The following is a 16,717-nucleotide window of genomic DNA, read 5'->3' as shown; positions in this document are numbered from 1 at the left end:
AATCAACAATAGGATTGACTTAGAAAAAGTCTGTATGAAGGTGTCCTGGTTTTGGCTGGGATGGAGTTAACTTTCTTCTCAGTAGCCGGTGCAGGGCTGTGTTTTGGGTGTGGTGTGAGAGCAATGCTGATGGCACACGGATGGGGTTGGTTGGTGCCGGGTGATGTTCATACTGAGTCAAGGACTTCTCAGGTTCTCAGGCCCTGCCAGGGAGAGGGCTGGGGGGTCACAGGGAATTGGGAGGGGACACAGCCAGGACAGCTGACCCCAACTGGCCAGAGGGATATTCCATACCATGGGATGTCATGCTCAGTACATAAGATGGGGAAGAAGGAGGAAGAGGGGGGACACATGTGTCATCGTGGCGTTTGTCTTACCAAGTAGCCATTTCGCGTGCTGGATCCCAGCTCTCCTGGGGATGGCTGGACACCTGCCTGCCCGTGGGAAGTGGGGAATGAATCCCTTGTTCTGCTTTGTTTGCATGTGCGGCTTTTGCTTTCCGTATTAAATTGTTCTTATCTCAATCCTTGAGTTTTACATCCCTTTCTGATTCTCCTCCCCATCCCTCTGGTGAGGGGGAGTGAGCGAGTGGCTGCGGGGCGCTGGGTTGCTGGCAGGGGTTAAACCATGACATAAGTATATGAAGGATAATCCTTAATGGTACAATGCAAAGTTCCACTCACTATTTAGTTTATATGCTTGCTTATATTTGAGGGTATTTAGAACTTCCCCCCCCCCCCCCCCCCCTTAATTTCTGAATGTTTATTCAGGGTTTGAAAACCACATTATGTGTCTTCCATTAGAAATGAATCTGCAAGTGTAGCAAGTATAATTTCTTTACCTTTTCTGGACATAAATAAGCAAAACAAGTGGATCTATGTTGGAACAAACATACCCTGTAAAATAAACAAGGGTGAACTTTTCTGTTAACAAAATTTTCTGTAAGGTTATGCCTTGATTCAGACATCAGGGTACTTATGTGACCTACTTGAAATTTGTTTACATAGCCCAGTAGTGGTTGATCCTGCTAATGTTCCTGTTAGAAAAGGAGGCAAGAAGACTAAGGAGGCTTATAGATAAGGTCTTTTGTTTGCATAGATACTATCAAAACTGTCCTTTAAATACTGTCTTCCATGCCTGTTCACATACATCAAGTTTCCCCAGCATTCTTTAGTGTGTGTTTTTTGCATCATTTTCCTTATCTTTCCTTGAGGTGCATCAGCATGTGAGGGAAGTCAGCAAAAGAAAAAAATCACAGTAAAGGGAGCAACACAGAGAAATGCCAGTTGCAGATACTTCTGGAAATATTTGTATGTATTTGTGGTGCTGATTGAAGTCACAGAGTGTCTGAGGAGTGGTGACTCCAGGCCTTTTGTAAATGGTCTCCGTTCGGTCAGGATGGGACTCGTTGTATTGCATGCCATGGGCTACAGGCAACACCTTTTGCTGATCTACATGTAGGACCAGATTTTGAAAGTGGAATTGCAAACTCGACTACCTGGATGTGTCAGTATGTCCATCTGATAGTCAAAAGCATTGACTGCCCCTTACTTTACACAGTTGCCAAGGACTCCTAACTTTTGCCATCCGTTTTTGAAAAATTTGGCCAGATGAGTCTTTTTAAATGCAGAATTATGTCGTCCTCACTGTTTGTCATGCTGAGTGCCTGGCAAAGAAACAGTCATGTCTTTAAAAGTTAAGTCTTTACTTCAGACTGAACATTTGGGTTTGTATCTGTTTTGGAAGCATAGTGAGGCTGTTTCTGTGTTTTTAGGGAGGAAAGGTTTACTGTGGGAATGCAATTGCAGATTTTAACTTCCTGGCATTGTCATAAAAAAAGGTAATTTGTACCAAAGGAACTGAAATCTGATCAAGTAACACTTAGTTTTCTGTAAAGATCGCTTCCTATTCATTATGTGTTTTTACACTGCTCACACAGAAGACATGACAGCTTCCTATTTATGTTAGGGTAGTAGTAGTTTAACAAAAGGCATGCATGCAGCCATGAGAGAAACTGGAAAGATAAAAGTGCTGAGTAATTTCAATTTCTCTGCTGTTTTTACAAGCCCATTTTACCAACGCCAAACTGCCACAAACAAGAGACACCGATTTCCATACAGAACTTGGCCAGCTGGATTGTACTTTACTTTGTTTTGTAGATACAAATGGAAAAAGTTAGGCAGCTGGTATTTCCAGTATCCAGAACGATTTCTTCCCATTTCCAACCACTTTTCTTTGCCTTGTCCATTGGTGCAGTTTACAATACCCTTTCAACAACAAATACTGTGCCAGGCATTTAAACCCACCGTGGCATCTGAGAGGAGTAGCAAAAAAACACTGCAAAGGAAGCAATTACCCCAGCAGGGCTCCACAGCCCCCCTGAATAGGTCGGGCAGCCCCCAGCTGCGAGCAGACAGGCAAGGGGAGAGGCAGGGTTCTGCAGGATTCAGTCTCCTCGTTCTCCTTGGCTATTCACACGGCAACCGCTTCCATGTACACACTGCGCAGTAAGTGGTTCGCTGCTCCAAAGGCAAAGGCTGAGTGGGAGTAGCAGAGCCGGTAGGCAGCCTGTTCCTGCTGATACTGGAGCCGTTTTTCTCAGTGGCGAGCCTAGCAGTAGCCCGTGAGCAGCTTTCAGAGGGTATCGTAGTTAAAGGATGGCGGTAGGAAACGTGTGAGCAGTGATCCCAGGACGTACAGAGGATGGGAACAGTGTGGGCTTTGTTCTGCTTGATTGCAACCTGTGCTGGCTTATTTCAAGAGTAACACGCCCATGTAGCTCCTGCTTCACTGTCCGTTGCTAAAGAACAGCTGAACAGGAGCGAACAGACCGAGAGCTGCAGGTCACCCGCTCCCTGTTGAGCCTGTCTGGAGTATCTAAAGTTGAGCACAAAAATAATAATCATGATGCTGGACTGCTGTGTGGGCTGGGGAAATTGGGGGATTTGATCTTTACCTCTCTGTGCATACATTCTCCTCCTTATTTTTTGTGTGTTTAAATTTTAGCGTCTTCCAATCAGGGACCTTATCTGTAGCTATATTGTCTAGCACAATGGTTTTCAGCATTCCTTCAATAAAAATGAAAGTTACGGTCAGATTTACTAATGGTTGCCTGTGACTGCAGGTTTTTACCTCAGTCCTGTAGCACAAATTTCTTGTGCAGACCACAAAAAATACAAGGAAAGCTGTGATTTATGATCTGCATGTGCTGCAGTCACAATAGCTGTGGTGATCATTGATGGAAGAGTGAAATGTGGAAGGTTCATATATTACTTTTGTGTTTAACTGTTCATGAAAGGGACAATGTGGTGCATGTGTTCCTTTTTTTTTTTTTTAACAGTTACACAAATTATGTGAAAGGTTTAACGTTTTCACAACTTTGTACATCCAGCATAGTCTTAATATAAAAGTTAGAGTTGTACTAAGCCTAGGCTCTGTCAGAGATAAATGCAATAGAAACTCAGCCCAGGTTTATGTGCTCTTTTTGAAGTGTGGTCTCATTTTCATGACATGGCATCCTGTTCAAAAGTCAGAAAATAAGTAGGTTTTAATTATGTTACAAAAAAATTTATATTTTTGCAAAATATTAGTGTATTTGTAGTGTTAGTTGGTAGGGCCAACACTTCTTGGAAGCAAGCTTGATTGTAAAGGTTGAAAGAAAATATTTTGAATGAGAAGTCAGATAGATCTGTCTCAAAATTTAAGACTGTCAAAGTACCAACTTGGAAATGTATGAAAGAAACCACTGCATTTTTGCCACCTGTGACTAATTTTCTTTGCTTGATTTGGTTCTCAGTTTATATTCTGTGCCGTAAAGGGCTCAGATTTACCCTCAGAGAAAGACAAAGTCTTTCTTGCCCCGGGAAGCTGCTGTGCCAGCCTTCACAGGCAGTCGAGTGCAGGGAATGCAACAGTCACAGGAAGGACCCAGGAGCCTGTTAATTTGCATCCCCTTCAGTGAGGAGCCAGCACTGGACAGCCAGTCTCAGTGGAGATGTGCCCTCTCCTCATGGCAACTGGGGTTCTGTGCCAAATCTGCTGTGTCTCAGAAGGTCACTGAATGACAGAAGCCAAAGCTGAAAATAATGATCTGCTGCACAGAGCCATGCAAAGAGAAAATACTTGAATAATTCTTTTTCCTTTCTGTTCTCTGTTCTTGGACGGTGATGATTTTGTGCTGCTGTTTCACAACTGTACTTTTAAGTCTAGAAGAACCTTGGTTTTGCATGTTAAAAACCTTTTCATTCCTTGTGGGAGCTCATCGTAGAAGACCTGTGAACATCTACTTCAAAGCTCTTGATAACTTGAGTCCTGTCAGCACAGTTCTCTTCAGAAGACCCTATATAAGTACCTTGAAAAATCCCACGTTTTGGCACGATGCCTGTGAGTGTTCTGCTCTCTGAGAAATGTCTCTCATCAGATTACAAGTCTTGGTGAAGCTTTATCTACCCGTGCTTCTAAGCTTTGAAGTTCAAAGTTAGGACTCTGCCCTTGGAGACTCATGCTTTGCACAGCTCCTCTTTCCCTAGGGGAAATCAGGAAATGTCCTATTGACAAAATACACCCTGTGATACCGAGTTGTCTTAAATCCACGTCGTTGTCACGCCAGCATTAACTCCAGGCTTAGAAAAGTAAGACAGCGTTGGTCAATACCTACAGTGGCAGTTTGGAACTGAAATCCCCGTGAACTCAGCGGCAGAGCCCATGCCCCTCAGATGGCGTGGTGGTGGTACTGCCCCTGCACCCCCCGGCGGTGCTGCCCACGGGGTTCAGGCAGCCGGGGGGTGGGGGGGGGGGCGGGCAGAGGCTGCTCTGGTCGGGTACACGGGCCCTTGTGGTCCCTGGAGAGCCAGTCTGAAAGCACCCATGGCTTCGTTCTCCGTGACTTCTCAACACAGCCCCACAGAGCAGCCCCGCATCTGTCTTTCAAAGCGCAGGCATGCTTAGTGGGGAATCGCTGCTACGAGCCTCTGTAGATTTGGGCTGTATTGTTTCTTTCACAGTTACCAGGTAGGACTCTTTCATATGTTTTAAAATTTGTGGTTGGTTAGGATTATTTTCCCTTATTACATTTGCGATACTTTAGGTAACATAAAAACTGAGAGATTTCGTGTGGCAAATTAACCCCAGCTGGTCTGGGATTTTATCCTTGGATGTGTGTAAATAACACAGTGGTGGTGATGCTTAAAAGAAAATTCCTGTGTAACAGATACTTCAAATCATCTGACTTGCTTAAGGGGAGAGAAATGAGGACATTCCAGACACTGGGTTCAGTTCAAGTTCACTTTGCTGATTTCAGTCACTGATTGCAGTGAAAGCTGCACCAGTGCATCCCAGCCAAGATTTGTGCATGAAGTGAAATACACAGTTTTACAGAAATATCATAGTGGTCATTACGAACATGTCATTCCCATGTTGGGCTCAGTTGGGCTTTCTTTGGGTGTTGCAGAAACATCGGTTATTTTCATATATTTTTTATTGTCCTTTAAGTTATCCTTATGTGTTTCTCGTTAGTTGTTTTGTGTGTTTTCTGTGCTCAGTAAATAGCATTGTGAAAAACAATTTCAGGCAAATGTTTGCTACTTGGTTTTTTGGGGTTTGGTTATGGGTTTTTTGGGTTTTTTTGTGTGTGTGCTCTTATGTATGTTTGTTTGTTTTTTGACTTGGTAGGGCAGATTTAAATCCATGAAGGTAGTCATAACATGGTTTTGTTGTAGGAGGATTTTATATCTTAGTTTATAATCAGAAAGGAAGTATTACACAGTAAATGTTTTGTACTGTAGCTGTGAAAACATTTCAGGAAAGTATTTTACTGGTTCAAATATTTTTATGTAAACATAGCTGTCTGTTCAGAAATTAGTTGTGATTAATGTGAGCCAATACGGCCTATTTTGAATTAAATCTTCCTTTGTGATTAACAAAAGCCAAATGTTTATGGAAAGTAAGTTTGGGATTGTTACAGTTTTAAACTTCTGAAAATTTTACATGCTGAGGTATGGATTTTTTTCTTTTCTGAAGCTGATTGATGACATTCTGCATATATCCTGGCTGTTTCCACGATCTTGTTAGTTGGGTGAAGTATCAAACAGATATGGTAATTGTGATATTTGGTGTCTTGTGATAATGCCAAGGGCTGCATAACCCTCAGCTGCCTCTGAAGTCACCAGACAATTCAGGACACAGATAACCCTTAAGCCTTTGTAGGTATCCACCTTCTTGTAGATACAGCCATTAATAATGAGGCCATAAAAGAGGGGAAGGCAGTCTCATGAGCAGACTTGAATCCGACTCTGACTCTGATGTATCCTGTCTGGATTGGCAGGGGTGCCAGAAGCAGCAGCTTGAATCTATTGTCATTTTATCTACCTTAAATGCTCTTTCTTTTTAAGTAAAGGTACCTTCCTGTGCATTTTGCACCATCCTTTATAGACTCTACCTTCAGGCCTGTCATCATTGCAAGACTGTTTTGTTGGTCTGTGTGGTAGGGGGGAACAATTGACTTGCACTTTGTCATGACACAGCACGGGAAGACCACTTGAAAGTATGTTTTAAACGTCTTTCAAATACTTTTTTTTGGTGTGTGTTTGATCTGGACGAGGCAGCACGTACCTTCCTGGGGTTCCAGGGAATGGAACCGAAAGCAGGACAGACTCCTCTGTCTGAACTTTGAAGTTGTACAAGAGCAAACTTTAATCATTGTTGAAGACCTATTCCAAACACGTTTTGATGTCTAGTGTCTGATATTTAAGCATACTGTAATAGATAGAAAAGAATACATGGGGTTCCCAAGGCTTAAAACAAGACGCACATTTTAAAATGAAAATTTAAGTATTCATTTATACTGTTTTTCATTCAACTTTGTTAAAACTGCAGATTTGTCTTCTGTTGCTGACGTTCCATGCCTTACATTCTGTGCTGCAACGATAGGTCATAATATGGATATACTAATCTGTTTCGGGATGCTAGACTGCATAGAGGAAATCAAGCAAACTCTGTGTTTCCTAAGGAACAAAACCTCCATTTTACTTATAGCTACCATTGGTGACACTATTAATTACAATTGCCCGTATTTGCCTTGTTCTTTAACTATGTTATTGTCATTTATAATTAGATGGCACACTTTTAAAGCAAAGACCATGTCTGACAGGTTAGTATCACATGCCTGTCACGTCTCATTTAAATAAAATGTGATACGTATGCTGTACTATAGAAGACTAAAATATATAAAATTTGAGATATTACATATTCAGAAACGCTGGCTATTCAAACAGAGTATTTTACCCTGCAGTCTAAATTTCATTTTCTTATGGATTTAAATTTGTTTTAGAATTACTTTGCAATAAAGCAGATTTCATTTATTAAATAAAATAAAACTAGGAGCTAAAATAAAATAAAATAAAAAAAAAACGCCAGCCACCTTTGTATTTGGAATTCCCAAGGATTTATCTCATGGCATCATTCTTTCTCATATTTCATAGCACATTTCTGTGAAAAGTAAATTAATCACCCATATATATAAAAATATTTCTTAACACAGACAGATGGGTATGGATTTATACGTACAGAAATTTACACATGCACACACAACATGCATAGGTATATAAAATATGGTCTTAAAATAAGTATATATATGTGTACAGTTATACTGAATACTTGGTGGTATGTTGTAGAACCCTTGGGTAAGTTTTTTATGGATTTGATTTATTGGCTGACGGAGTTGATTCATTATTTGTATATGATTTTCTGCTGCTGGGTGGCCATAATTTACAATTCTGGACCTAGTTAACTCTGTGGATGCCTAGAGTGTTCTGTATGAATGGCTCCAACTATTGTTTAAAGAAATAAATGAAGTGGACTTGCTTGAATGAACAATTTACTCATGAGGAGCAAAATATGGTCAGCCAGGCAGGTCATAGAAAATAGCTTTCAATAACTCTTTGTAAGGCACCATGCTATCATATATTCTTTTAACGTACATACAACAATCCATATGTGTTACAGGCAACTGAAGATCATCTGTGAACCACCAATCACAGTCTTGTTGTTTCATCAGTATTCAGTGCTGTTCTTGTATTCTCTGCTTGCAAAGCCCTGATGAATTTGCTGGTAGGCACAGAACGGAACAAAATCCTGAAGAGGCGTGAAAAGTCCAAAAGTACCTTGGCATCATTTCTGTATAAATGGAACATGATACTTACTTCCATCTTTTCAAAATTGGACTTTAAGCTTTGGCAGTTAGCAGAGTAATTCCTTTCCCATGATTTGCAGTATCACCCAGAGCAGTGTAATAAAACTGTTTGCTATATCTTGTTTACTAGGAAGAAAGGACTTTCTTTGTATTCAGTATGGTAACAACTCTTCTGGAGGTTTGGGATGAAATATTATACTGCCTGTCACTTTTTCAAACCATTATATCATTTGCTCCTATAAAGTCCAGCTGGTGTGTTCCGAGGCAGGGGCACAAATATGGGAAGAGCCAAAGCACCCAAATTAAAAAGCCTTGATTAATTAAGTATCCACAGACTGTGAATAGTTCTAATTTGCAGTATTTCAGATACTGCCCCCAAGGGTGATTGGCCTTTTTACTGCTCTAAATACTGGATACGAACTTACAGTACAGGACTTACGGGATATGAACTTAGTCAGACAAAGAAATGTAGCAGTGATTCTTGATGTGTTCCTGCGAAACTTCACAGGCGTTTATTTCATTGTGTACTTTGCTACTTAAAGCCATTGGTCTGCAGTCCGTAGTTATTTCTAGGATTTCCTATTGAGAGAAAAAGTAGCAAACATTGGGTGTAAAGAACATAAATTTGTCATAGCTACAGATTTGATTTGCAATGTCTTGTTGATAAATAGAAGGGCTTGATCAGTCTTACTAGAGATGGTGGCTACCTAATGGTTAAAATTTAGTGGAAAACCGGGGTAGCGATGCAAGAGTGGCAGTATGCTTTTTTTTTTACATGTCTGCGAATGCTCTAGTTACAGACACACAATTCTGCATGCACTTGTGGTACATTTTATTGTAACTCTGTAATTCATCACAATTTAATGTGCTAAATTGTAGCTGAAGTTCTAAACCCTTCTTCTGCTTTAAGGAAAACAAACAAACAAGATCAACAAACTAAAAACCCTGGGAAAAATAAATCAAATGCATTCAGAATTCCGTCTTGGAAGGGCAGCTTCCTGACATGTCTTTGGAAGTCTGCCTCAACGTTCAAGAGAGAATGTTTCCTCTACCTCTCCTTCCTTATGTAAATCTCAAATAAAGCGGAAGAAAAGCAGCTTTCAATGATATTTTGTTGTTCAAATGTTTCTACTTCAACGCTTCCTTCCATCTATGCCTTTAAGAGAGCCTTGTGGTGATTCCTAAAAGAAATTCCTAGGATAGTTCTTGTGGGAGGTTACAATTTCTGCAAAATAAGCAGTTGCGTCATATGGTAATGGGTTTGAATGGGATTTTCATAAGGGCTAAAATCACAGAGGAACACAAATGCTACTGAAAGTCAGTAGGACTTAAACTCTTAAGACATGTATGAAAATTGCTCCTTTTAGTTTACATGGGTTTGAAATCATCAGCTGAGTTAGTGAATTTTTGTGATCTGTAAGTACATTTCTTTGTTAAATCCTGTGCATTCAATATTTATATACATGTAAAGTATATATTTCTGCATAAGTATCTCAATATATAAATACCCTAAAATGCCTGTGGAAATCTTTCTAAAATTGTTTTTTAAAAAATCATTTGCATAGATTAATTCAAAATAAATAGCTTTCTGTGGTTTAGGGAGATGTGAAACGGGAATAAATAGAGACAGACTTCTAGTTCTATTTTACATTCTCTTCTCATGCTTACCAGTTCAGTCAGTCAACAATCTAAAAATGCACACATATTCCTGAAATATGGGCGTTTGCAGGTCACCTTTACTTTTTCATTCTTCATGCCTCAAATCCCTATTGAAGTTTCAGCATTACTAGATTTCTGGATGATAAAGGACCTATCTTTTCTGCTCTCGAACGAGTGCCAAAGGCAACAGAATGAAATTTGTATGCAACACTATCTACATTACACGTGCATGTTCATTTATCTCAATAACTGACTGTCATCTTTGTGTGCGTACATCTTACAATGATAATAAGAGCCCAACAGTGCTCAAGGTGTCAACTTTTCAGGGATGGATTTCTAGCTGCAGGCAACTTGAACAAAATACCTCGTATTAAGAACACTCTCCTCCTTGTCACTGACCACATTAGACCCTTTCATGTAGCTTCATCTGCGGCTTTTATTTATTGTGTACTTTACTTCCGCCCATGCCTTGAACTGCGTAGCTTTTCCTATGTGAATGGACTCATAAGGCTATGTTTGCTTAGAAGTGTAATTAATGTAATTAAGTAATGGATTGTATCTCAAAATACATTTGGTGTGTATTCAGTTGCCTACAAAAATCTGGCTGCATTTTGGTGAACTTTGAGACTTGTTGAACCATTCTGTCAATCAGATGGGAGAATAAATACTTTTAAAGGGAGATCAGATATTTTCATATCCATTTAAAATATGTATTTATTTGTAATTATATAAAATAATAAGATTTGGAATCACAAAGGGAAAGTATGTTTTTTGAATTTTGGGGTTATCAGAAATCCATTTTCTTCCAAAAACTAAATTCAGAATTAAGAGCAGAATGTTACTCACTTCTCAGTAAGGATTTAATTGCTTCTTCCCAATTGTTTATCAGCCGTTAAAATTATTTATTTAAAGATGAAGAATTAAAGAAGAAAAAATTTCCTTCACTTCCTTAAGAAATGGAAACTAAAACCAACACAAAATTCATGAATAATAATGAGCATGACCAACGGTAGGATAACTACACATACTTATCAAGACAAATTAATTGAAGCACTTGATGTGAAAATGGAATTTACATCTAGTGCAAATTTTTATTCTCCACCTGGTTGTATCAAACTGCAGTAGTACGTAGGAAGGAATTGTGGGCCTTCTGGCCAACAAGTATTAAAAAGGCTGTTGAACAGCCAGTAGTACATTACACGAAATGAAGAAAAGAGTAATAGGGGTCCAAATCTGAGAAATTTTTACATACTTAGGTAAAACTAAAATACAGAGGTTTTGCATAAGAGAAAGAAATTAAGTTAATAGGTTGGGGTTTTTTTTTCCACTTTATTGTGTGATTTGGAAAATCACTGATAGCTTGTTTGATTTCATTGTCTGTAACAAAAGCTTTTTGAAATTAATAAATAGTATGAAATTGCTAGTTCATATTAAAGTATTTTTTGTTGTCCTTGATTTGTCCTAGATCAGAGGAGGAAAGCTTATGATCACATACACAAGAAAGAACGATGCTGGCAAATACGTTTGTGTTGGAACGAATATGGTTGGGGAACGTGAAAGTGAAGTTGCAGAGCTCACTGTTTTAGGTAAGAACTCCTTTTAAGACTGTGTTAATAAAAATTTCCTACTTTTGTTGTTCCTTAGTAAGCTTTTTATTAAGGATTATTCTCAACGATTTCCTTTTCAGTGTTTATGTTGAAAATGCTTTTGCCGTGGTTATGTTCTAGCAAATGGGTGACAATTGATGGTTTTGCAGTCCACCTTGGACTGGTTTTGCTATCAGAAGACACTTTCTTACCTAGCTCTCGAACTGAAAATAATTCCAGTGTCCACTGACTGGATCAGTATTGTAAAATAATAGCAAAACAAAAATTAACATAAGTAAGAAGTAGAAGCTTAATTTTTCCCTCTCACTGAAGAAAATCAGAATTATTCTAAATTTCTATTTTAAATAATAATCCTTTCATTTATAGTTATGTGTGCTGCATACAACAAGTCTACTTATTCGGGCCATCCTAATGACAGTTCCTCTGAGCATCAAAAAATTCATTTTAATTTACGATAACTGAGCTTAGCTGAAAATGACACTTTTTGTTGCTAAAGCTGTAACTCCAAGTGCATTCTCAGAATTCCTTCAGCATGGGAGAATTGCCTCATGATCACTGTAGATGCAGCTTTGGTAGTTTTTATTCAGATTGTGTCCCATGTTGCATTTAAAGTAGGGGATGCTTGAGGTAGCTTGATTGTTTCTGCAGAAGGAATAGATATTTTGTCATCACAGGATGAGAATATCGAAGCCATGGTTCATACATCACAGTGCTGCTGCTGTAGTCCTCCTAGTCCTTTTACCTTTTTTTTTTTTTTTTTTTTTAATGCAAAAAATTCAGGTTTAAGACCTCTCCTCTTAGTCATTGACACTTTTAACTGTCTTCACTACTTTTTAGGGTTAGGACTTGGGCAAATGAAATAGAGTTTCAATTGAAGCAGGATTTTCTTTAATAAAGCAAGGTTGTAGACTGTCATAAAGTTGTTAAAACTGAATATCAAGCAAGATAGTGTGTAACTTTTTGGAAGCTAAGAAACTTCCAAAAAAAATCTAGAGTGAAAATAAAGTTGTAGTTACACTGAGTAAAGTCCTTGCACTGGGCTCCTTGTTAACTGTACCAGTTAATTGCTCATCACTAGTCTACTAGTAACCAGGGAATGATGGTATGGACTGTTACATAATCCAAGCTGTAAATTACTACTCTTGCTGAACACCTGTAAGAGGGATGTGTTGCAGGGAGAGGTCTGTCTTTGCCTTTTTCTTCATCTTGTTTTCCCTTCAAACGTATTTCTGATTTTCAGCCTGGGAAGACAAGTGAGGTTTTCTTTTCAGATAGGACAATAAAGCTTTGAGTGTCTTAGCAGTCTGTGTCTAGAAATCTTTAATACACCTTATTCTTTCAACTCAGCCTTAGATATGTGTGAAAAAGCATGAGAAACATGCTGACTTCGTGTATTAAAATCTTTCATTGTAAATGTTCTGTTTATGGGGCTTGGTTGTTTAGAAGTTGAACTTTTCCTTTTAGGTCTCTGCTTAAGATCAGAGGGAGGTTTGCACACCAGAAAGTGTAATATTAGAAAATTTCACAGTGAACCTTGCTAAGCTTTCCTTGTATTTACTAAATAATCATGTGGCAAAGATAGATACTTAAATCAGTGTCCATTATCAGTATTCCTTTCTCCATTTATGTGTTGGAATAAGAGTGTTATGAATGAGTGGACAAAAGCTTTTACGCTTTACTTTTCCTTTAGCAAACTGATCTAAAGAACAATGTGCTCTTGCGGGTTTTGCTGTTGTGCGGCAATTCTGGCCTTACCAAATCAGTCATTTTTCTCTTGCATAATTAAGTTGGATATTCTTCCCCAAACTATTCTTACTCTGAAGTGTAATCTGGAACGTTCTTGCATTCATGTTGCATTTTTAGTGCACCTACAAGAAAGGGGCTAGGGTTGGGGGTGTCTGTATTTCTATTTTTTAATTCACAGCTACATTCATGTGTGTAGGTCTCTGGTTTATTTCTCACTTTTATATGAACCCAGGTTAGAACTGACACTTAAAGATCAACTTGCTATTTCATATATCATTATTTGCATAGCATTACAACACAAGCACAAGCATCCAGCTGGTCTGAACATCCTTGAGAATAAAGGAATCTTTTTTGTAGGGTTTTGTTCAGTTCACATTTCCATGTCAGTCCTTTTTGAACCATTCACTAAGGTTTTATAATACCGAATCTCTGTATCTTCATCTGCAAATTCAAAGTAATATTCGGAACCACCTTTTTCAAACACAGATGTGAGACAGTAAGAATATGGGATTGCCTGTCTGTCTTTCTGTCTGGTGTTTTTATATTCCTATGAGAAATTTGTGGTGTATTTTGGGGTATTCACCCTTCCTGATTGTGCCAATGGCTTCAGACTTTTCCAGTTCTAGGGAGATTACATTTATATCTTTAATACATACAAGTCAAAACATGCAATTGCCTTCTCAACTGACTCAGCTTTCACAGGTTTATAGGCAAAAAGGTCATCTGCCTGAGGCAACGGAACCTGCCGAGCACTCTCCTGTTGAACCTTCATTGTTCTTTTATGGACATTCTGTTGTCATCTTGTGCTCCCTTTCTAGATGGGGAATCCTTCCCGGAGTATCCCAGAAATTGTTAAAAATACTTTTCTTCCTTGTGTGTGTGCAGACCCCACCGCACTCCAGACTGGCGTGGAACTATGAAACTATGAATAGCCCAGCACCATAAAGCTTTCAGCCCTGTTAGAGGTAGAAAAATGTATTGATCCCTTTCCTGAAATTTCAGGCTAGTAGCTGGGTTGCCAGAAAAGCACACAGCCTGTACTGAGATCCCGTTTTGTTTCACAACACGTGAGAAAAATTGTGCAGTAATCAATCTGAGTCTGGTGAGCCAGGATGCGGGTCATCTATGCCCTACAAGATAAATTGGGGATAACTGCAATTTTTATGAACAAAAATAATAGAGAGGACATTGTGGGGGTTTTTTGGCTTGTTTTATTTTATGTGTGCTAGCAAAAGAAAATGCTGTCTTTCTAATGTAGCATCGGAAATGATTGCATTGAACGCTGGTTGCTCTGCTGACACCTGCAAGCAACCTCACAGAGATGCTGTGCTGGGCCTCACTTAGCCTTCAGGTTCAGAGGCACCGCTGAGTCAGAACCTCCCGTGAGATGATGTTTGGTTTGTGCCTTCTGTCTTTCAGCAGCAGTGCAGCAGATGTGTGATCATTTGTCTGGCTCCTTGCAGCAGGCCTGCTTCTATCTGAGGATCAAGGTGTATTTAGATTTTCTGTGCACGTTGTGTTTTCCTTTAGCTATATTAGCTGTGACGGTGATATTTCCTTTAGCTAGCTAGGGCGATGATAAAAGAAGTGAGGAAGTCTGTGCTCGGATCCTGAGCCCCTGTTGAGAGCATCTGCCTCCTGCGCTGGGGTTCACAGCACTGGCCATCTGCAGGGCGATGGATCCTCTGCCTGGGGATGGGAGCAAGAGGCACCTCCGTCAGACTCGTCACCCTGCTCCCCTTGCTCCAACAGCCACAGTTCAGGGAAAATCGCAGTCTGGACACAGAAGTGCTGGAATAATCCCTGTTTTTCTTTCCTTTCCTTTTAGAGAGACCGTCTTTTGTGAAGAGACCAAGTAATTTGGCTGTAACTGTGGATGATAGTGCGGAGTTTAAGTGTGAGGCCAGAGGGGACCCAGTCCCAACAGTAAGGTGGAGGAAGGATGATGGTGAATTGCCAAAAGCAAGGTGCAGTACATGGAGTTACCTTTCATATGTCATCTAGCTTGGTATCTGATGTAGCCATTCAACATTTGACACATAGCATTTATTTTTCTTGAGTGGAAAAGGCCTGGCTTGATCTAATAAGACATTTCTAATTACTATTGAGCTCTATTTGAAGTTATTTATATTGAAACTGAAGAACAGCTCGTTCTCAAGCTTTTGTTGTGACAACACATGACAAACACCACAAAAAATAACTTCCAGTCAGTAATATTTGACACAGATTAATGCTTCACCTGAAGAGTCTTTTTTAATTATTACACATTTTGGAGAATGTATAAGAAACGGTAAATTAGATTACCACATCAAAAAGTGTATACTGGAATTGCAGTTGATATAAATATAGTCTGGTAATGTAGAAAGCTGCCTTGGTTATACATGTTTTTGTTACTAAACTTCCAATTAACTTTTTTTTTTTCCCTGTCATTGCTCTAATTCAGGCCAAAAAGTAAACCACCTTGTTAAAAAGAAATATATTCTGTGATTGATAGATAGATTAGGTATTTTCTTACTTTGAATTCCCAATTATAAGTTAAAAACTTATTAGGGGATGGGACTGAAAGAAGAAACTCTGTAACAGTTGGCTCCAGCCATCCAAATCCAGCTTCCTTTTAATCTAGTCTACAGCTTTAATAAAAACTATAGCATTTTTAAGAGAAAAAAATTTCTTCCCAAAAAGAGAAGCACATTGAATGCATTATACGAAGAAGAGAAAAAAAGGTGATGAATGCAGAGGAAATTGTAAAAGGCCACATTGTTCTTTATAAAAAATTATTTATCTTGACTCTCAAGAAATTGTGATCTTCTTGAGAACAATATTTTCTTTTCAACTGTGTTAAAAAAATCCTTCATTTTTTCATGTAAAAATTATAGGGAGAATAGTAAGTATTACTACATTTAAATGTTAAAAGCCATCTAACAATTAAAACATTCTGCATTAGAGCTTTATGATTGTATTGTGCCAGTGAAATTCTACTGACGTCAGTAAAACTGACTCACATTGCGAATGAAATCAGGATAAGGTTTTCAAATATTTAGATATATTTGGCTTTTATAATTTTACATTATCAATTTATAAGGATTTATACATATTTTTAAGGGAAATATAGGTATAAAAATATTTAAGGGCAAACCCATCGTAATTTTTATCCATTACAGAAATTTTACAAAGGTCTATTATTTCTATTCACTGTTTATTATTATGTATATTTAAAGATACGAAATCCGTGATGATCATACCTTGAAAATCCGGAAAGTTACCGCAGGAGACATGGGCTCATATACTTGTGTTGCAGAAAATATGGTTGGAAAAGCTGAAGCATCAGCAACTCTGACAGTTCAAGGTAAGAATGTTTCTTTGCATAGTACTCCAGTCTAGAATAAAGGTTTTTTTGGTGGAGTTGCTATATGCAGACAATTCTGTATATACATAACTATGAGAGTTGTGACTTATGCAGGAACTCTATGCTGTGTTGTAAAAAAAAAAAAAAAAAAAAAAAAAAAAAAAGAGCAAA

The 16,717-nt window shown here is 38.7% G+C and overlaps 1 protein-coding gene across 10 annotated transcripts in view; it reads left to right on the top strand.

Moving 5' to 3' along the window:
* The window catches only part of ROBO1 (roundabout guidance receptor 1), a 742,961-nt gene that overhangs the window by 644,715 nt on the left and 81,529 nt on the right, over positions 1-16,717 (top strand). For all 10 annotated transcript variants that reach the window (XM_080374482.1, XM_080374481.1, XM_080374483.1 and 7 more), the window contains 3 exons: positions 11,313-11,433; positions 15,029-15,167; positions 16,419-16,546. In XM_080374482.1, coding sequence (XP_080230608.1) covers positions 11,313-11,433; positions 15,029-15,167; positions 16,419-16,546 — 388 coding nt within the window. The remainder of the gene's footprint in view (positions 1-11,312; positions 11,434-15,028; positions 15,168-16,418; positions 16,547-16,717) is intronic.

The sequence above is a fragment of the Falco punctatus genome (assembly GCF_963210335.1).
Source record: "Falco punctatus genome assembly, chromosome: 2".
Taxonomy (NCBI): domain Eukaryota; kingdom Metazoa; phylum Chordata; class Aves; order Falconiformes; family Falconidae; genus Falco; species Falco punctatus.
The sequence above is the reverse complement of the archived record's forward strand: the minus strand, read 5'-3'. Positions and strand labels throughout refer to the sequence as shown.